Source organism: Cryptomeria japonica, chromosome 2 (assembly GCF_030272615.1).
Source record: "Cryptomeria japonica chromosome 2, Sugi_1.0, whole genome shotgun sequence".
Lineage (NCBI taxonomy): Eukaryota > Viridiplantae > Streptophyta > Pinopsida > Cupressales > Cupressaceae > Cryptomeria > Cryptomeria japonica.
This window is the reverse complement of record NC_081406.1, coordinates 187644872-187667074: the sequence shown is the minus strand read 5'-3', so window position 1 is coordinate 187667074 and position 22203 is coordinate 187644872. Positions and strand designations below refer to the sequence as shown.

Genomic DNA, 22203 nt, shown 5'->3' with positions numbered 1-22203 from the left:
ACAAATATAGCCGTTAACATGATCATTACAACTTAACATAAAAAGGAAGAGATTTTTCTTTTTGAGATAACAATAACTGAAAGTAATTACATTGATCTAAACCAAACATAAACGCAAGATAAGAAAATAAATAACATTGCATTAATTGAAAGAGAGAGGGTTTAGAAAGTACATTTCATCTGATGCTAACATTCTGAACTTCATAACTTTATCAAGATACCAGTGAGGAGGGAAAGTATCATCAGGGTGCTTTTCTGCCCAACCACGGACTTACTAGTCCCCCATGCCATATCCGACTGGATTGGCCCAACCCTTCGCAGGGAGGTAACGGGAAGTGGAACTCAATGCCATTTGAGACTTGGTGTTTAGGACCTACACATGCTAGTCGGCCATACGCTATGGGTATACCCCCAACTAGTATGATGCTCCTGACTAGAGGTGTATTTGGTACTAATGATCTGACGATTGCATGCATTACGTAGCACCACCTTGGCCAAGGTTTAAACACTGCAAGCACGAATTAACGCGCTATCAATGATCACCACCCTTCTCGGCATAGGTCTTGGGCCAATTGGGTTCAACCGAACTCATAAAGGAACTAAGACCAAACATACATTTAGCGTTCATTTGTTATCAGTTTTAGTACTCTTAAAAGTTACCGTTTATTTCTTCTCATTTAGTTTGCAAAGGTTGTAGTGATACAACTAAATCCCTGGAATGGGAAAGTCGGAGGCATAAGAGCCACTAGTTGTACATCCAACTCATAAGTATGGAATATAAACCATGCTTGACATGTCTCTGCTGTCTTGGCATCCGGAGAGTAATCTCTCAATGGTGATGCTATCTGCATCGAAGTACAACGGTGCCCTTTTACCCTCTACCTTCCTAGGCTAGGGTATTAGTTTATTTCATAAACTAGAGATGATAATCTCAATTAGATAGATTGTTTGATTCGGCTGTTTTTATGTTATTTCAGACTTAGACAAATCTGAAATGCTCATTTAAAAGATAAGAAATCTTCTTATTTCAGGTCTTAGGAAGAGCATCCTCTTTAAATTGAGAGGTAAGGTTATAAATCTTTACTAGTTTACTCTGCTCATTATCAGTTATAAACCATGCTGATATATGCTTACCAATACATGTTAATGTACATATACAAGGATACACATGTACAAATACCTTCACATACACGTTAAGTATTACCAACTATAAACCATACTGATATATACTTACCGGTATATGTCAATGTACATGTACAAGTATACACAAGTACCCATACCTTCACATACACGTTAAGTATTATCAGATACTTTAGATTTTAGGCTAAATTTACTTAAAGCAAACGTAACAAATTGCTCTTATTCAAGGGTTTCTGAATAAATTTACTCAAATTTCAAGAAGACTGCTGCTACAGTTTAAGGTTTATAACAGTGAGTATATTTTACAACCAGGCATAGATATAAATGTTGAATCAAAAGTTCTATTAAGGAACTCAGATGACTACAGATTGCCCACAAATTTTTATGAAGGAAACAAAGGTTCTGCTGTTCAAGGAGCTAATAGCAGAGCCATAACAGAAATTAAGATGTAAATTTCTTTATAATTTGCAAACTATTCAAAACCCCTTTTCCAAAATCAGAAGTGCCGGAACTTAAATGTCTTTTCTCTCAATCAAGTTTCAGAATCACAAAGACAGAATAGATGACCTCCGATGTATACTTATTTATACATACATATTTATATATATGTTTATATATACAAATATATATATATATAAATATTTCATCTATCAAGGCATGATAAAATACATTAACAAGTAAGTAAACTGTTTAGTCCTTACGGTGAGGTTGGTAAACTCACGGATAAACAGAGATATTTCACACGTACCAATAATTCATATAACAAGAACATTAACGTATACTAAAGCATAGATAACAATTACAGAACAACTATGGCAGAATAATGATATCTTTATTGGATTCCCAAATATGCCAGTACAATACTAACTTGCCGAGGTTCCATCCATACATTATATAGACTTGACAGTTGGCCAAGTTGCCAACCGTCACTAACTACCAACTACCCCACGAGAACCTCTCGGCAACTCATACATAACAAAACATAAAGCACCCAAACCAACTATAAACTAACATGTGTTATCGACCCCTAACATCAGCCGCCCCCCCTCCCCCCCAAAAGTAGTCGTCTTCTAGACGACTAAGACAACATGAGCTGGAACAACAAAACAAAAGACTAAGACTGAGGAGGGGGAGGAGGCGTCCCTGTCGTGGTCGAAGAAGAAGGTTGTCGCCTTGTGTGGAGTCTGAGGTTCTTCTCCGCAATCAGATGCCGCTCACGTGCCTTCTTGACCATGTGTGCAGCCTCCAATAGTTTTTTGTCCTTCTGCTCCATTTGCAGAGTGAGGTCAGCCACCTGTGTTGCCAGCGCCTGTGCTTCCTTCTCCTGCATGCTGCAATGGGCCTCATAAGTGGTCACCTTTGTCCCCAGCTCAACCCTTAGGTTCTTCTCTACTACGGCCAACTGCGCACGGTTCTCCCTTTTCTTCTCCAATTTTGCTATGTATAGCCGTTGGGTCTGTTGCTCTATCTGACTCTGTCGCATCTATAGGTAGATTTCAGAACAATCCCTCCATACTGCGCAAGGTGGCTCCTAGGGTGCCCACTCCCTCCACTAGTCGCATGTGCATCCACTCCTGTACCATCTCCGACGTACTACTGTCTGGCCACCCTCGCTGCTCAAAGTGGCGTGCAAACTCCTCACATCTCGAAGCCATGAAGTGGAACAACTTCTCAACGTTAGTTGAGTTGCTGGCATCCATCTGTCCAGTCAACTGTGCCATACCTCGTGCTATATTTGAGATCCCCTCTAGCTCCCCAAGGAACCGCTAGAGCGAGCCTGCTTGATCGCAAGGGTCTGGTGGGGTGAGGTGAAGACCTGCCGGTGGTCCTCCGGACCTGCTCTCCTGGACATCAATGATCTTCAGGTCATGTCTACCACCTCCAGTCGCTTTGTTCTGCTCCTCTGCAGACATCATCTCATCCTGATCTATGATAAGAGTGGTCCTATGCTGTGTCTGGCTCCGTCCAACTGCCATGGCGTGCGGTGAGGGCGAAGTGGGAAGGTGAGGTGTGAGTGCAAACTGTCCCAGCCACCCGTCCAAAGATGCATCTATATCCTCGTCAGCCAGTGTGTCCAGTACCGCGAACTCCTCCAAACCATCTCCTCCTGCCATTGGTACATCCCCAGACTCATTTCCCCCTGCTGGTAGCGTACTGTCCTCAATTGCTACGGTCCCCTCCGTACTAGTACATGTCGTACTAGTACCTATCTCTTGTACGACTACTTCCTGCACGACTGTCTTTGGTGTAGCTTCCTCTGGTACGGTTGCCTCCTGTACTGCTACCTTCGGACTGTGTTGCACGTCCTTTGCCACCGTACGGTCCATCATTCCTACTCCGCCTAGGTCACTACCCGTACGGTTTGCTGGCCTACTAGTACGCTCTGCTGTTGGTACGACTTGTGATTCGAGTACGGCCAGACCAATTTGCGGCAACGACACTCGTTGTTGTGTTGGAGGCTCCCCTTCATCAACTCTCTTGAACAACACTCCTACTGGTCTTATGTCGCCTACTAGGCTAGCCACTGTGAGTGCTTCTTGCGGTACCAGGTGCGCTGAAGGAGGTAATTTGGGGGGTGTAAATTTCACCTGCGTGCTTTTCCACTGTGCTCGTAGTTCTCCATGTTGCTCTTTCTCCTCCCCTTCCTGTTGCTGTGATTCCGCTTACTCTTCTTCTCCGACAGTGTGTGGTGCCATTCAGAATCCTTCATCTCCACTCTCCTGTTCCTCCGTTTCCTCGGCCTCCTCATCGGCCTCATCGGAATCTTCCATGCTACTATCTTCTTCAACCTTGACTGCTACATCCAACTTGTCCCTCTTTGCTGGCTATATGGTATCACCAAGAGTGTCCAGGTGGGCATAATAGTACATGGATGGTTTGTTGGGCTCCACCCTACCGCGTGGTTCAAAAGTACCCCACATCTCTGGAGGTACTTGTAAACATATTGCATCCAGGAATAGACTAATGGCATGGTGGCACATATAAATTGTTTTGTGCTCCCGTTTGAGGAAATCATGAATCCTCTCAGCTAAAAGTTGTCCCCAGTTGTAAACTTTGCCACACTTGATGCCATTCATCAACCCTATCATCCAGATAGCTATATCAGATCCACGGCTGGCCCTTGTGAGTCGACTTTTCACCAAGTCCATCAACATCCTCTACTCTCCCGGTGCAATAAAAGCACGCTTCAATCCCCTACTGTTAGACCAGACACTCTTCCATTGTTCTTCCGTCAGGTCATCTCTGCACACCAAGTCCAACTTCCATTTCTTTTTCTCTTTGGTGAGCTTCTTGGCCGGTTTTCCTGCAGATGCTCCCTTCTCGAGTATACCAAATACCCTCCTAAAGCCCTTAGTTTTGAAGGAAACCTGTACCGTGCAACCCTAGAACTGAATGATGGAGGCTCTTTCCTGGCAGTTGTATCCAGACACCATGGTCTGCAGCACTGGTTCAAAATCCTTGATATTGAATGTTGGCATTTGAATGGCATGGTCCACCCGTGCTTCTCTGAGAGAATCTTTTATCACATGGTCGGGAGGGGTTTCCTCCCACCAAGCACGACATTCACTGTCGGTCACACTCTCGAAGGCCACATTTTCTGCAGTAACTCCTTTCGAGTCCTTCTGTACTTTTGGTTTGATTTTCGCCTTCTTGCTGCTGCTGGTTGGGTTTGTAGTGGTCATGATTGTGCTGTAATTTCTTTGCCTCGCACTCCTGTCTGTTTTCCTGTCAAGTCCTTGACCGTTTTTATCTGTCTGAAATTTTGGCACGCCAATTCGTACGAACCATTGTACTAGTTGCTGCCTCTCCACAGTATGGATTGGTCCGTACCCTTCCCTCTCATGACTGTACAACCTCTTCAACTCGCGCAAACTCTACACATAACTATGTACGGATGGCACAAATTTTCCCACAAATACCTTCAAATTTTCTCTGCAACTTTTCCTTGCGCCGACACCCGTACGGTACCGTATGACTCTCTTCCTCTTGCCTGTACGATCTCCTTCTCTCTGTTTACAACCGTACGTTGCTGTACAAGCTTCTTTGTTCACCGTACGACTTCTCCTGAGTGTGATGTGTTTCGTACGGACTACGCCGTACGTCGTTCAGTAGATATCGTACACCGTATAGACCAACTTGTACACAATGTTGCAATTGCCGTATGCTGTACGAACCAGTTTGTGATTGTCGTGCATTGTGCTGAGACCATCGTACGGTATTTCCTTGCGCCCTGACTTCTACTATCGTACTTCCAATCCGTATGCTGTAAGGTTTAAGATGTGCACGCTGTGTTTTCTTCCTGTCCGTTCGTGCAATCTGTGCGCCGTACGGACTCCACTTCCTTGCTGTGTGTGTTGGCCGTATGACCTTTCCTGCACTTGCCTTCTCTCCTTTGCCCGTTCTGCTTCCACAAGCGTAATTTTGCTCGTGTGTTGTGTACAAATAGGCTCTTCAGGGGTTTTTATAGTCAATTGCTTTTTTTAGGGTTAGGGTTAGGCATAAATACTTTATTAACTTTTTATTAAATAATTGCCTTATTAATTTTTTTTCCTTACTTATTTCCATCACTTTTGCCTTACACTTTAATTTTTTAATACTCACTAACCCTGGCCTTTTTATTTCTTCCATATACTTTTCTTTTCCAACTTTTAATACCCCCTTCTTATCAATTGTTTTAAACTTCACTTGACAATATTTTTAAATGCAACTTTTCGTACCTTCAGTTTACCAAGGTGTCCCATGGTCAGGTTACATTGTTCAGTTTGCCCTTTGTGATCTACAGGGTAGCTTATCGCCTTTGTAGACACTTCTGAATGATCTTTTCGCCCCCTTAGTTTCCTCTTTGTTGTATGGGTACTTGATTTTTTCCTTGCTCTTCCCTTGCCACTTGTTCTGATTTTCTTCCACCTTTTATTTGGTCCTTGGTTAGCATCCTCGTCTTCTATGTTCCTCTTCATTCCTGAGGGGTTGTCCTGAGTCTTTAACTTTATCTTCGAATCGTGCAACCACATACATACGTGTGACATCCTCCTGTAGCATTCTTGTGTACAACACGTCCCCACGTACTCCAGGTCCCATATCTTGTCGACTAACGGAGTGGGTCCCACCCCCTTATATTGCCCACCTATGTAGCGGCCTTCGTACTGTTGGTGCCATGTTACTTTTTCTTCGTCAACCTCAGGGGGCCCTGCGGGGTTAGGGATCACCCGATATAATGAGTTTGGTCCGGCTTCCAATTCGCTTGGCTGGGAGGCAATGATGAACAAGTCCTCCGTTTTCAACATTATCTTTAAACTGGGACCTAGAGTTGCCCCATACTCTTCTAGGTCAAGTTCTTCCTCCAGGTCTACAGGTTCCTCTTTATTTGCATTCTCGGCATTCCTTTTGCCTTCAGCTTCTTCGTCGATATCATATGCGACGTACCCCTCTCGAAGACCCTCATATGGGGCCCACTTCTTCCAATGACTTGAAATCCATACCCACACAGCTGGGTCCCCAAAAATGCATTTGTCAGGTGTTTATGGATCCTGGGAACCACAACACCTTCCACCCGCTTCGGCACAAATTGTTCTTCCATGAATGTAAGCGGCTTAGCCCAATATTCATCCCTTCGATAGGGCTCTGCTTTCACCACCGGGTCTTCTTCCACTTCCCTACTTTGGCCTATGGTCCAGTTTCCTTTTGTGGCGTATCCCAGCATGTTGATTCCTATCACAGGTTTGTTTCGTTCTTTGTAGACTTTCAGTTTCGAACCATTCACTGGGTCCCTGATTGGATTGTTATCCAAGGTGGATAGCTTCACCGCCCTGTTCTTGCCGACCTCTCTGATCTTATAGGGTCCAAGCCAACAAACTTTAAACTTCTCCGGTCGGAGTTCGTTCCGGTTGTTATACTTCAAAACCAACTGCCCTGGTCGGAAGTTGACCTGCCGTAGGTGCTTGTCATGCCAACACTTCCGCCGTCGTTGCGCTACCTCCGTTGCCCATTGTGCCATTACCCTTCGTTCGTGCAGTTTCACTAGGTTGTCAAGCCTTGCACTCAAGCTCTCTTCATCACCGAGTCTATTATCCACCGCCAACCGCAGGCTTGGTACAGTGTACTCAGCAGGTACCACTGCCTCCTGTCCGTACATGAGCTGAAACGGGGTATGCCCTGTAGTGACCTTGTAGGTCGTGCGGTAAGCCCACAGCACCGCTGGTAGCCTTTCTTCCCAATCCTCCTGCTCCACCCCGCACGACTTATAAATTATTGACACCAATACCTTGTTGGTTGCTTCTGCTTGTTCGTTCGCTCGGGGGTAGTACAGGCTAGAGAGATTGTGAAAGATTTTGAACTCCATGGTCATGGTATGGATTACTTGGTTGACAAAATGCACTCCCCGATCACTTGTGATTTGAAGGGGTATCTTGTACCTAGTGACGATCTGTTCATACAAGAACCATGCCGTACTTAGAGCCGTGTTATCTGGTAGGGATCTCGCTTCTGCCCACTTAGTGAGGTACTCTGTAGCCACTACAATATATTTGGACCTATGCATACTGCTTGGCTTCAAGGGTCCCACAAAGTCTAGACCCCATCGTTCAAATAGCTCTTGCGGCTAAGAGGGAAAGAGGGGCATGAAGTCCCGCGCGAGGGTAGCACCAATGGCGAAGTTGGAGGTATCGACATGTACATGAAACTCTTTATTCCAATCCGAGTACACTAGGATCGACGCACTCACCAGCCGATCCTTCAGTTCCTTGAAGGCTCCTTCTTGCTTTGTACCCCATACGAACGACTCTCCCTTCCTTGTCAGCTTGTCTAGGGGCCAGGAGACTTGTGCAAAGCCTTTGATGAATCTCCGATAGTAGCCAACGTGGCCTAAAAATGACTTCACCCCTGTTACATTCATTGGATTCTCCATATTGATAATCACCCCTATCTTGTCTGGGTTTGTCTTTAGTCCTTTACAAACAATGTGGCCAAGGAGCTTTCCTTGCGGTACCATAAACTTGCACTTCTTCGGGTTAAGAGCTAGCCTGGCTTTCAGACACCTCTCCATACATTCTCCGAGTGCCATCAGATGAGTGTCCTGATCATTGAAAATAGACCAGTCATCCAAGAACGCCCCGAAGTTCCCTATGCACATTTTGTCAAAGATGTGCAAAATTATTCTCTGGAAGGTTGTCGGTGCATTACATAGCTCGAAGGGCATGCAATTGTATGCGTACACCCCCTCTTCCACCACGAATGTATTCTTTAGCTTATCTTCTTCCGCAATACTTATCTGATTGTATCTGGAGAACCCATCTAGAAACGTGTATATCTCGTGCCCAACTACTTCTTCCAAGATGCTGTCCGTGAATGGGATTGGAAATGGATCTTTGATTGTTACTGCGTTTAGGTACTTGAAGTCTACGCATATCCTTATCCGATTAGCCTCCTTGAGAGAAATGACTATTGGGGAGACCCAATCACTTGTCTCCACCTTAAATATGATCCCAGCCTCCAACATTTTGTTGATTTCCTCATTCACCTTGGCCGCATAGTTCTTGTTCATTCTGTATGGTCTCCTCTGTACAGGTTGGGCTCTTGGTACGAGGGATATGTGGTGTACGCACGGTTCCGGAGGTACCCCCTTCAAGTCCTTGTAGGTCCAGGAAAAGACGTCCTTGTACTCCAGGAATATCCTGAAGGCCGCCGCCTTCAGTATGAGGTTCCAATCATCCCCTACGAGTATCACCTGCGGGTCCTCGTCCTTGCCTAGATTGACTTTTTTCACATCCGTTTCCTCGTACTTGATAGGTTTATCTCGTTCAAACCGGTGGGCTGGTGTGTCATCCACCTGTGCCATCCCTTCCTGGTACCTACTGTACTCCAAGGGAAATGACTGCTCTTCCGCACTGCCACTTGATTCCCCAATCTTGCATATTTGTAGCATGTGGCACTTCGGGTGGAAGACCTTGTAGTCCTCCATCTGCCAATGGAAGAGTCCAGCCAATGAACTAGTTCCATCTTCAGAGCATCCGTCCAATTCCAGCACTCCTTTCTCGTTGGGTTCCATCCCTCCTCTGTCTCCTTCGGAACCCCACTCCCATCTGTTTGAGTCCTCCGAGTCGAAGTCAGACGACGCAAGCTCCTCACTGATGGCCTGGTTCCTCAGGTCAATCACATACTTATGGCCTTCACTCTCAATTGAGTGTGTATTCTTCTTATAGTTATGATTGGCTCTGGCCATGATCAGCCATCCCCTTCCGAGGAGGGCATCGTACGCTTTCCTCTCCAGTGGAATGACTACGAAGTCCAGAAGGAATTGCTGTGTCCCAATCACCACCTTTTGTGCCATGAGAGTACCGAGGGGTTTGATGTCGTGTTGATCCGCGCCGACGAGGTGGAATGTTGGTGGCCAGAGGGTAGGCTTACCAAGACCCTTCCAAGTTTCTTCTGATAGTACGTTGACATTAGACCCGCCATCCACCATGGTGTTTGTAAGCTTCTGCCCCATTATCTCCATCTCCACCATGACAGGTTTCCGTCCAATGCTTAGTGTGAGCAACATAGGGTTTGTGGCATCCGTACCAGGTTCCGTCACTGGAACCGTACTAGGTGGTTCTATTGTCATTTGGTGTTCTTGGTTGGTAGTGGTGTCATGGGCTGCATTTGTCAAGGCCATCCTCAACTGCGGCATGGTCTGTAGGAGGTCGGATACCTGTACGGGTATAGTGGTTTGTAACATCTGCTTAATGATAGTTTTTTCCGGTCTCGACCGAAGTGGAGTACTGGCAGTGGGGTGCGAGGCCCTCCGTTCTTCTACCATCGCGCGTTCAATGTCTACCCTGGCCTCCTGGAGTATTTCCTTCTCCGTGCAAGGGTCAGGGTACGTGGCTTTCTTACTTTGCAATCTTGTGATTGCCAGTACACCCTCCTCCGGTTCCTTTACCTCCAGCATATTCACCCCTTCTTGCTTTGGACACTCTGTGTCCTCGTGATTTCCCGAACCACACCATTTGCTCAACAAATTCCCCGCACTATCTCCATTTTGACATTCCTGCGCAAAGTGACCCCATTCGTTGCATTTTCGACATTGGATCATGGGTCGTCCTTTTGCGTCGTATTGAATTCTACTCCTCGGCGTTGTTACCCCGTCAGTTGTTTTGGTACCCTACAAGAGAGGCGTCCCAGTTTGCTGCCGGCTTCGGAGGTGTCGCTGGCGGTGTGACTTGGTCGGGTTGGGCGTAGAGCACTTGGGTGCTCCGTGTTTTCAAGTTGTACGAGCATTCCTTGATGGATGTCCCATTACTTGGCAGATATCACAGAAGGCTTTTCGAGGGCAACTCCCCTTAGTGTGCCCTTCTGTCTTAAGTCGGTGCACCATAGTTCCTTTCCTTCCTTGCCATTTTCTTTGTGAGCCTTCAATTCTTTCATCATCCACATCATATCCCTTCGGAGTGCTTGTACGGTCTTAGATTCCCTGTCGTTGTCTTCGTCCGTACTATCACCATCACGCACCTGGCACTTCCCTCGGGATGTCTTATTTTCACTCTCAATATCCATCATGCGGTTGTATGCTTCATCATACGAGGGCGGAGGGACCACCTTCATCTTCTATTTGAGGGACGGTACCAATCCTTCGACAAACCATCTCTTCTTCAGGCCATCAGTCGGCTGGTTCTCCATTTTGTTGACTAGTTCCCTCAACCTTCTGTTGTAGGCCCGCACACTTTCACTTTTTCTCTTCTTGGTATTGTAAATCTCTGCCACGATTTCATTGTCATCCCGTAGGAGTTTAAACTCCTTTTGGAAAGCCTTCTTCAGGTTGTTCCATGATGTTTTATACTGGGCATCTAGGTCCGTATACCAGTCAATTGCTATTCCTCGCAGAGTGGCCGGAAATGCCTTCAACCAGTAATCCTGTTCGTCTTGGCCATTTGCCTCCCAAATGGTCACTCATGTCTTACAATGTTGTATGGGATCCTCCAACCTGTCACCCATGAATTTTGGAAGCTTCTGTTTCTCTGGAGGGTTTTATGTAGCGCCTGGAAGTTATTATATGCCTGGAAGGTATGACGTGTTTGGAAGGTACCGTACGCGTTTGACTTGGTTGGACCCCTGTCCGCAGGGCTTTGGTCACCCTCGCTCCTATAGTCCCTCCTTCCCGGGGTTTCTGGGTCTAACCCTCCTATTTTGGTTTCCTTTGTCAAGGACAAATTCCGGATGCGGGATAATGTCATTTCAAAAATATTGGCGATTTCTTCTTGCAGATCCCGTTGTGCCTCCTCTCCTTGTTCAGAATACTCCGACAGACTGCTCTGCGACTTGGTTCCTGAGTCTTCTTCACTCGACATCGAGTGTGGGGCCTGGTCAGCAAGATCCTCTTCCGCTACGTTTGGAATTGGCAAGTTCCTAGCGACCTCCTCCAACTCCTTCCACGTACATAGTCTGTCTCTCCCGACTACGACTCCGACTCACTCTTTGACTTCTGCTACATTCCTCAGGGCTCCTTAAGTCAGCAACTTCCCTTAGCCGTCATCTCCGCTCAACCTATTCTTTCATGCGAAGGGATCTCTGTACGGTTCCCTCGTCTACTCCCTCGGTGGTAATGGTACGTCTGTCTTTGTTTGGCCGTAGGGGCATCAAGTGCCAGGGGTACGGCGTCAACTTGTATCCCTTTCCTCTTCCTCCCTATGGTTCCGCTCTTCGTACCTTTGGAGTACTTGTTGTTGACGGAGTTCCCGTGCAGTTTCCTCTCTTCGGTCTTGGAGTGCAATCAAATTTCTGCCGAGCAACCTTGGAATGCTTCCGAGCAGATCAAAGACGGGAGTGTTGACGGTGAGTTCACCATGTATCGTGCCTTCAGAGACAACTCTCTCTTGAGCCTCCCTTTGCACGTACTACGTGACCGACACGTCCCACAACTCTACCAAGTCTACCATCAACTGATCCTCTCGTGCCTCTTCCTCGGTACTTTCTTCGTGTCACTGTCTACGACAGTTAATTACTGGTTGAATGGCCGACCCATTAATTCCTTCTGCCTGTAGCCATAGTTATCTCTAGGTTCGATTAAGAACAGTTTAGGAAGAACAAGAATAACTTCCTACTTTTAGCTGTAAATAGTAAATTGAAATAACATCAACTGCATTATATATTTTTGAATACCTCATTTTCCATTTCCTAAATGATGAATAAATAGAAAAATTATACCTAGGCGTTAGGGTTTGAGCTTAAACATGACTTGAAAAATGATGAGAAACGTTTGAAGGTTATTTTCCAGCACCCTTCTTCTAGTAACCCTCAGCTTTGGTAAAACGCAGAGCAGAAATTGCAAGTCGTGAGCAAGAAGAATGATAAAATGCAGAGCAATGCCTCCTCCCTTTGCAGCCAGAAGTAATGAAAAAAAATCTCCCGTTCAATGCGCAAAACCCCAAATATATTTCCCCAACATGTTTTCATCCTCCTTTCACCCTAATACCGGGCTGATTCCAAAATCTGCCCCCAAGAGTTACGTGGAAATCATTACATTCTCACGTTATTTTCTTGTCTCAAGCTTTCTGGGGAAGGTTCGGTATATCACGCCAAATGAATGTTCTCGACTCACACCAAAAATGCTCGAACACAAATATCTTTCCTTCTATATTCATAAAAATAATGAATATCTTCAATTTCGTTTATACCTCAAAATATATTAAGGTTACGTGATAATAATTGATAAATAAGCATTACATTTTTCTTTAAAGCAAACGCCCTTTATTTGGCCAATAAAATATCATTACCAAGGAGTATTAGAAGTTCAATGAATTGCGCCAAGAAGGGGGGGGGGTGAATGTTTAATACTTATTTTCTCACGCCACTTATACCTCTAGCGACTTAGAGGATGGTTTACTTTATAATTAAATAAATAACATAGTATTTACCCTTTCCTTTTTTTTTAGGTTAACCTTTCAAGAAGTTTGCATAATATATTCATATATTTACATATATGAATATATACGCCTTAGGTATGCATGCTTATGGGAGCACGTATACTGTTTGTATACGTACTCTCATATTCATGCTATGCCTAAGATGTATATATTGCTATATTTACATGATAAAACATGAGCCTCTGCGAGATTTAAATATTAATAATTAATTAAAAATTCCTTAAAATAATAATGAGTTACCTCGAAACGTAAACAAAGCCCTAGGGTTATGAACCCTAAAAGTCTTTGCACTGACCATCTAGGGTTACCTGATGTGACGACCAACAAGGTTTGACAAGGTCAAACATCAGTCTACCTGGTTCAGGTTAGGGTTTTAGATGGCATGAGTTCTTTCTTTCCTTTACCTCCCGACCTGATGATACTTTCCCTCCCTTCGCGGAGGACGATGATCTCCTGCACACACTTGGCCAATTAAATCAGTTAGATCCAAAATCTTGTCTTATTCTGACATTTCATAATTCATTGGCAAAGGTAAAACATCATGTCATAATGTTAACTATCAATTTATCAATTTACCAATTAAGATTCATCAAATCATCATAAGCATAGTTGACATCCTTCAAATATGCATGACATCTGAGCACATTCATTCAATTAAAGCATGAAAAACTAGGGCACATTCATTCAAATTAAACATGAAAACTAGGGCACATTAAACATCTTGCAAGTATTGCATAAATGCACTAGGGCAAACATGTATCATGCCGTAAACATTGCATATTAACAACTAGGGCACAAGTGGGATGTAACAAATCAGAAGATTATTAAGCTGCATATTAAGGGAGTGAAATGGTTAAAAGTTTCTCTCATCAGTGTTCAATATTGCAATCCATTATTGACTTATTGATATTTCACCTTGTGAAAAAGCTGGCTTTCCATGCAAACACGAGGACTGTGATGTAGTGGGGGATGGTCATAGACTTATAATGACCAAAAGGAAGGTTTTAGTTCAAATTTTTTGGGGGCTGTCAAGTGCATATCCATTTAGGGCAGATCACACTACGGATTCAAATGTGCCATCGAAAGCATTTAATTATATAAGCAAAATAAGAAGCTCAGCTGTTAGCAAGTTTTACTAGGTTAGTTAAAATTGTGATTTCATGCATTACATTAGCCAGTCTCATTTCAAACAGTTGTTCTCATTTTAAAGTTCTAGGTTTTTAAGGTATTTGGCAGATTTATATTTATTTTGTTTAAGGCACCTAGGTTCAAGGACTCAAGGCCGGAAATATTGTTGGCTGAGATTTAAATTTCTAGTTGGTTTTTAACTCAATTACTGTGAAAATAAAAAACATGACACGAACTTTAAAAATTAAATTTAAGCTTCTGCTCATTCATCTATAGAGAAATCTCACTTCATCAGCTCCAAGCATATATTTCAACTGCAAAAAAAATTGCAAAAATAAAATCTATTATTGTTCATCATTTATCCGTCACACTCTTTCTTCTTTTGTCATTCTCCTCTTTTGATTCAAACATGAAAAGATGTTATTGGATGCAACTAAAGACACTTTTTTTTATAATCAGAAGCTTTTCATCATTTTTCTCCTGAGTTCAAACAATGTTTAACAAAGAGCAGGCTCTTCTGCTTTGGTGTAGTATTCTGATGCTAGATTTAATGCCATGGAAAAGTATGAGTATATACTATCTTGACCAACTTTTCTACCCCACAATTTGTTGCTAGATCTGCCCCTGTATTTCCTGTCCTGATATGCTATTATGAAATCTCAAATTCCAAATAAGCGTTGTAATTTCCTGAATGATACTTTTTATTTATGACTCATTGCACACTCTCTTTTTTATTGTTTCAACAATTAGCATTGAGTTCCTTTGCATCAAAAGTTTCTGTCATCTATTTATCTTAATTAGTTTTATTCATTCTAACAGTTTTTTTCTGCCTTATTATTTGTATGTCCCATCTGGACTAATTAAAACATTAACAAAGGTTGTATATCATCATCTCTTGAAATTTCTCCTCATGCTCTTTTGGATTTCCTTTATGCAGTTCCATCACAATTGTGCTTAACCCCATCTCCAGATGTTTATTTCTCACATCTTTAAGCTTTTTTCCTTCTATTACCACCAAACCCATTATTGAGTAGGTAGATGGATATTTTTATATCACTAATTTCTAATCAAAATTACAGTTTACTAGAAACACAGTGTGGGAGTTGCAAATGTTAATGCTATTAGGATTGGTGGATTTGTTAAAATTATGTATTTTGGGAATCAAATATATACAAAACGCAGGTGAAATCATTTGGATATTATGTTGATACTTTTTTAAACCTTTGCCAGGCTGTGACCTACTGATAAGTTTGAGTGCTATTGAAAGTTAATTGTGTAGTTTCTATCCTTCGTGAGTGTACTTAAGTACCAAAGTGGACAATGTTTTATCTTAGGTGGTTTTAGTGGAAAAGATAGTCTCCCTGTTGCAGCCTTAGCAGGCAAAGGATTTGAACTTCACTCAGATGAGAAGGGCTGTTCTCAAAAATGAGAAAAACTTAAACATTTTAAATTTAAATAAATACATGAAACATTAGCTTTCTAGAATAACCTTATCAAGGATTTACAGATTATTGTAGATTTTTTGATGATTATTATTATTTTTTGTGTTTCTGGTATCAATGAGCATTTTAATAAACAATTCCGAATTGCAACATTTGTTTTTGTAGGATGAAAAATATTGGCCATTGATGCCCGCATTACCTTCATATGGATACGGTAGGGAGCATCATGGGCCACGTTATGGCAGTCTCATTCATGGTCAACATCTTCAGGATGTGGTGATTACTGGTTTGTTTCTTTATCCCATTGATCTTTTCCTTCTATGGCAAAGCTGTGCTTCATTTTACCGAATTTAAACTCATTATATGATGACAGTTTTGTTAGTTTTAACACTTTCAGATTAATATAAACTCAGAAAACCAGAATTTAGTTTCTAACTAAATTGATTAGATGAAAGATTTATAGTTTTCCAGATTTAGGCATAACAAAGAAATGAACAAAATAAGAACAAGACACAGTTACCCTAGGAAAACCTCCTAGGAGGAAAAACCCAGCCAGAAAAGATCCTCAGATCTGATTATGAATTATGTTCATATGAGGGTTACAACACTTATCTCAAGTACTTGAAGGTGTTTGTACTGAGGACTGATAATGTCTTCCACAAAACTGCACTTTCACAAGCATCAAGTAGTCACATCTGCACCTTTAACCCTTCCAACAGCAATCAGGTCCAAACCCTAGGTTGGTAATGTATGAAGTCTGCTCATTGATGGACAGCAACCTTATCCCTTAGCTCGCTCTCTTCATTAATGAATTACGCACCTCAACTGGCATGTGTAGTTCGCTGATATGACAGGGATAAATCCCTTTAATTGCAGATGTAGTCTTCCTCTTGAATTCACATTGGTAGGCACATATATTTCGCATGGATGGAAAAACTGAATATGAGTGAATGATAGAGTGAAGTTGGAGTTTATTTATATGGGGAATAATAATCTTAATCATGTCGGCTTGCATTATGATTTAATGACTTTAATTTATTTATTTAACCGAAAGCATTAGGATAGGGTTGGCCCAATACATGGTGGCGTGTTGGCTTGAGTGTAGCGTGGGATCTTTCATTTGATGCCGTGAGGTATAGGGCCCAGCCCTACACGTTGGGGAAGGGGCTGGCCCCCTTGGGCGGATTCCAATGTTGCCCATGGCAATTGGAATCCGCCATCCCTAATTATAATCAACAAGTTTTCTCTTCTAGTAGTTTGTCTGAAAGAGTCAATTTGGTATGACTGATATCTTCTGTGAAATTGTGGGTTGTTTGATTGGCTTGGTGAGATGATTCAATTGATGCTTGTTTTTTATCTAAGTTACCGGTTCTTCCCCTTTTGGCCTGAGTTCCGGTTCTGGTTCTTGCTCGGTCCTGGTTCTCCCCGGGTTCTCCTTGGGTTCCTCTCGGGTCCTTCCCAGGTGGCCGGGTTCTCTGTGCGTCATCGCAGGACCCACAGGGAACCCGGCCACCTGGGTGGAACCCAAGTCGAACCCAGGTGGACCCGGGTGAACCCAGGAGGACCCGCATGAACCCAGGCCCGTGGTTTCCCAAAAACGGGGCCCACGGGTCAAAAAAACAATAAAAAACAATAAAAAAGACTTTTTAAAATAGTTTTTTTATAAGAAAACTCTAATTCGCCCCTTTATGACTTTTTAAAAAAGACTTGAAACTTGAATATTATCTTTTTTGCAAATTATGAATATGATATTAGACTTTAGTTATTAGTTTACTGATTACATTTGCAATAGATGAATATTTATTGGCATTGGCAATTAATAATTATGGATTTATTATTTATCATTCATCATTTATGTATGGAAAGTCACATTGTATATTTTATTTTTGTATGGATTGCATATATTGACCATATATATAGTATATGGGTATATATATATAATTAAAAAATATATATATATATATATATATATATATGTACAGACGAACCCGTACCCGTACCCGCACCCGCACCCGTACCCAAGATTTTTATTTTTTTGCCAAATCCGCGAATCCATACCCGAATCCGAACCCGAACCGGTAACTTAGTTTTTTATACATTAAGTTATAGGTAAATTTGCTGATAAAAAACTCACCTTCTTGAAGAAGAAGAGTGTTTCACAGGGAGAGTAACTGGCATGTTAGTCTTTTAATATAATAAGCAGAGGAATAGCCAGTAATGCAGAAGTTCAAACTTCAAAGCATTATTAGCTGGAAGTGGTGATTACAATTATTGATCCCTAAAGCTTATGTGTTCACTCATTTGGAGCTTTTCTGGAGTCAGAGTTGCCTTTGGAATGTCTGTTAAACTCTCATCCTACTCCAGATTTTTGAAGGACTGGGTTGAGTTTTTGGTTTCAGTGTCATTCTCTATTTGCTCAAACTGAAAAATCTTATCGCCATGAGATATGTCATCTTAGTGAACATATTTAGCTGAGTTGGTCTTTGCAGGAGGGGTGTTTGACTATTATGTGTTGATCCTTGTTTCTGAGATTGAATTGCATGGTTTGTAAGTATTATCTCTGCTGTGGATCCATAAGAGTAGTAATAAGAGGACATTTAATGCAGTAATATGACTTTATACTGAAATATTCAACATCTGTGTGGCTATTATCTGAAGAGCAATCAGAAGGAAATTTAGATCAAGAGTTGATGTATTTACATTGCAAATCTAGACATAAAAGTTAAAAGAAAGATCCAATGCTTTTTCTAGACCCATTTTTGCATCACCAAAATTAGATATTTGCATTTAGTGTGTCAAGTTACTTTTCATCTACAGAAACTGGCAGTTATAAAAGGTCATTTCATGCAGTAGTATGACCTTTGTGTTTGAAATATTGAGCATCTTGGTGGCTATTATGATATCAATTTGAAGAAAAATTATAGGGAGATTTGGATTGAGAATTGAGGTGTTCGCATGGCAAATCTAGATATGAAAGTTGAGAGGAGAAAGATCCAATGCTTTAACTCAGAGCTGTTTTTGCACTAACAAAATTAGATATGTGCTTCCAGTCATTACTTTCCTATAGAAACCAGCAGTTATGAGAAGTTGTTTCAAGGAGCAGTATGACTTGTATACTGAAATATTTAGCATCTGATTGTTATTATCTGAAGAGCAATGATAGGGAAATTTGGATTGAGAATTGAGGTATCTACGTTGCACCGAAATAATTGGAGATGTGGTTCCAGTTTGTGAAGTCACCCCTTTCCTGAAAACCCCTTTCCTGAAATGGTAATTGATTTAAGGAGACAAAAGACTCCTAAAATAATAAATTACATAACAATGTTTCGAAACAAAACAATCGTGAACTAAGAGCAGAAATAGAAACTAACTAAATAACATAAAACAACTAAAATGGTCATTAAATAATACATAAATTACTTTGATACCCTCCCTTAATGGTCATCCTATGATTCCTATCAACTACACCAAGTTGCCCCCTAATTTTACAAACTTGTCCAGGCTTAGAGACTTGGTGAGAATGTCTGCAGTTTGGTCCATTGTTGGAACATATTGCAAGATTACAATTCCATCTTCAACAAGTTGTCTGATGAAATGACAATGACGTTCTACATGTTTGGTTCGCTCGTGGAAGATTGGATTCTTGGCAAGTTTCAGCACCCCTTGATTGTCACAGAACAAGGGTGAAGGACCTGCTTGAGACATTTTCATGTCAGAAAGCATCCTCCGTAGCCATACTACCTCACATGCCGCTTTAACAGTTCCTTGATACCCTGCTTTTGTTGAGGAAAGAGCTACTACTTGTTGCTTCTTATTGATCCATGGGACTGCACCCGTACCAAGACTGAAGACATACCCGGAAGTAGACTTCTTGTCATCAACAAAACTTGCCCAATTTGAGTCTATAAAACCAATCAGCTGAGGATCTTTGCTTCGGTTGTACATAATGCCAAAGTCAGGTGTCCCTTTCACATATCTCAGTACACGCTTTACTACAACCCAATGTTCTGCTTTAGGGGCTGTCATGAAACGAGATATGTAGCTCACGACATAACTAAGAACAGGTCTAGTGGCTATAAGATAGATAAGGCTGCCAACTAGTTGCTTGAAAGTTGACTCATTCACCATAGATGAATTTGATTCGGTTAATAGTTTCAGTGCTTTCTCCATAGGTGTAGATGAAGGTTTGCAATCTGTCATCTTGAACTTATCTAACAAACTCCTAGCATACTTCGACTGAGAAATGAAAATACTACCACCTGTCTACCAACCCTCTACACCAAGACAATAATGCAGAAGTCCCAAATTTGTCATATCAAATGCTTGACATAAATTCAGTTTGATTTGCTCAAGCAATTGTGCTTCATTACCAGTAATGATGATATCATCCACATAGATGACAAGAAAAATGATGTCATTACCAACACACTCGACATACAAGTTGGGATCCAAAGTACTTCTTTGAAAGCCTTGTTCAACCAAATATTGATCAATCTTGATGTACCATAACTTGAGGGCTTGCTTTAGGCCGTAAAGAGCCTTCACTAGTCTGCACACCTGGTGCTCTTTGCCTGCAACCTTGAAACCTTGAGGCTGCGTCATGCAGACCTCTTCCTCTAAATCACCATTGAGGAAGACACTCTTCACGTCCATTTGATGGACTTTCTAGCCAGATTGTGCTGCAATGGCTAGAACTAGTCAGATGGTGCTCATCTTTGCTATAGGAGCAAAGGTTTACCCATAATTAACACCTTTTTGTGAGAAGCATTTAGCCACCAATAGAGCTTTGTATTTATCAAGTGTTCCATCAGCTTTGTACTTCTCTTATAGACCCATTTGCAACCAATGGGTTTCTTCCCTGGTGGAAGATTTGATAGAACCCAAGTGTTATTCTTTAGAAGACTATGATGTTCGACTTGCATAGCCTTTTCATTCAGGTTTACCTTTTACCTCGGAATAAGTGTGGGGCTCATAAACACTCTAAATGTTGGCCATAAGAGAAAAAATGACTATGTTCTTCTTGCTCTTGCCTCTAGAAGATCTACTCTCGACAAGCTCATCATCTCAAACATCGCCAATAAGCTTTACCCATCACTTAGGACGAAGAGCAGAACCATCTACTTCCAAATCAAGTGTATCAACATGACTTGGGCTGCTTGGAATAAAATCATTTGGATGTTGATCTAGGTTATCTTGAGGTAACTTTGGTGGAACAATGTCATGCGTTGGAGATTCCACAACTTCAAGTTCAGAATCATCAGAATCCCTCCCGTTAGGTGGAGCTAATGGAAGCCTAACACCTATATCCTTTGAAATATCCCTATGGATATTTGCTCCAGATTTAACCAAACATTCCATAGGTATTTAAACAAACAGCTTGCATGAAAAACTAATTTCCTTTCATCCAATATCTTTGCACACAAAATTTACTGTAAACCATATGTTAACAAACTAGGAAAGCAATCTGAAATTTTTATATGAATATTGTCATCAAAATAGATGGTTCATTACAACCTCCAGCAAAAAACAAACAACAAAATTATCTTTCCAATCGTAGCCACAAAACTTATAGAAAGATTGGATGTACTAAAAACTTCCCAATCATAGATACAGGATGTATAGTAGGATTGGAAATCCACGTACCAACAACAGATATGTTTGATATCTTTAGCAAACACCCAGCCAGAATAGATCTTTCGCCTCCATAGCTAGTCTTCTGCAAGAGGGATTTCGTCCTTAGGAAGGCTGATATGGACCAAGTCCAAATCTCTAGAACCTCACAAGGTTACAACCAAGAAATGAATAAACCCCACATGCTCCAACAATCCTCTCAATGCTCTTTTATAACTTTCTGAATGTTCCTTGGCCTTCCATTTCTTCTTGCCTTTTCATTTTCTTTTCTTTTAGTTCACTTTGAATTAAAGGTGACTTAATTTGATTTCCCCCTTTATTAAGTCACTTAAGTAACTATATAATATTATCCTTATGATGTACTTTTATAAAAGGATTAATATTAATTAATTACACTAATGGCTTTATTAAATAATTAAACATGCTTTTAATTATTTAATTATATCTTAAGCCAAAAAGGGACATTACATCCTTCGTCTGCAGAGGCTGATCTTCAGGATGCTGGATGGGAGAAGAGAGCAAAAAAGGCCCACCTTCTTAATCAAAAACCACATCTCTATTGAATGTGAGACAATCAGTGTCCACATTAGTTAGTCGATATGCCTTATGATTGTCACTGTAGCTTGTAAGCATCAACTTTTGACTTTTGGAATCCAGTTTTGTTCTCGTTGCATTTGAAATTCAAGCATATGTAGTCGAACCAAAAACCTTGAGGTGGCTGATTTTTGGTTTCCTCTGAGATCAAGTTTCCTTGGGAGTCATCTTCTTAACAGCTTGTGTGGGAGACCGATTCAAAAGATATACTGCAGTATAAATTGCCTTAGCCTAAAACTTCTTAGGCACATTCTTGTTTTCTAGCTGTAGCATTGTAAATTGTAACCTTTTACGATTTACACCATCTTTTGTGCCCCTACTTTACCGTGGCTTATCCTAGTTCTCCCCTAGGTTAGTTTTGGCTCTTTT

General features: G+C 41.7%; 1 protein-coding gene across 1 annotated transcript in view; it reads left to right on the top strand.

The window, feature by feature from the left end:
- The window catches only part of LOC131029043 (probable polygalacturonase), a 69953-nt gene that overhangs the window by 36667 nt on the left and 11083 nt on the right, over window positions 1-22203 (top strand). The window contains exon 2 of the mRNA XM_057959442.2: window positions 15775-15895. Within this exon, the coding sequence (XP_057815425.1) occupies window positions 15775-15895 (121 nt within the window). The remainder of the gene's footprint in view (window positions 1-15774; window positions 15896-22203) is intronic.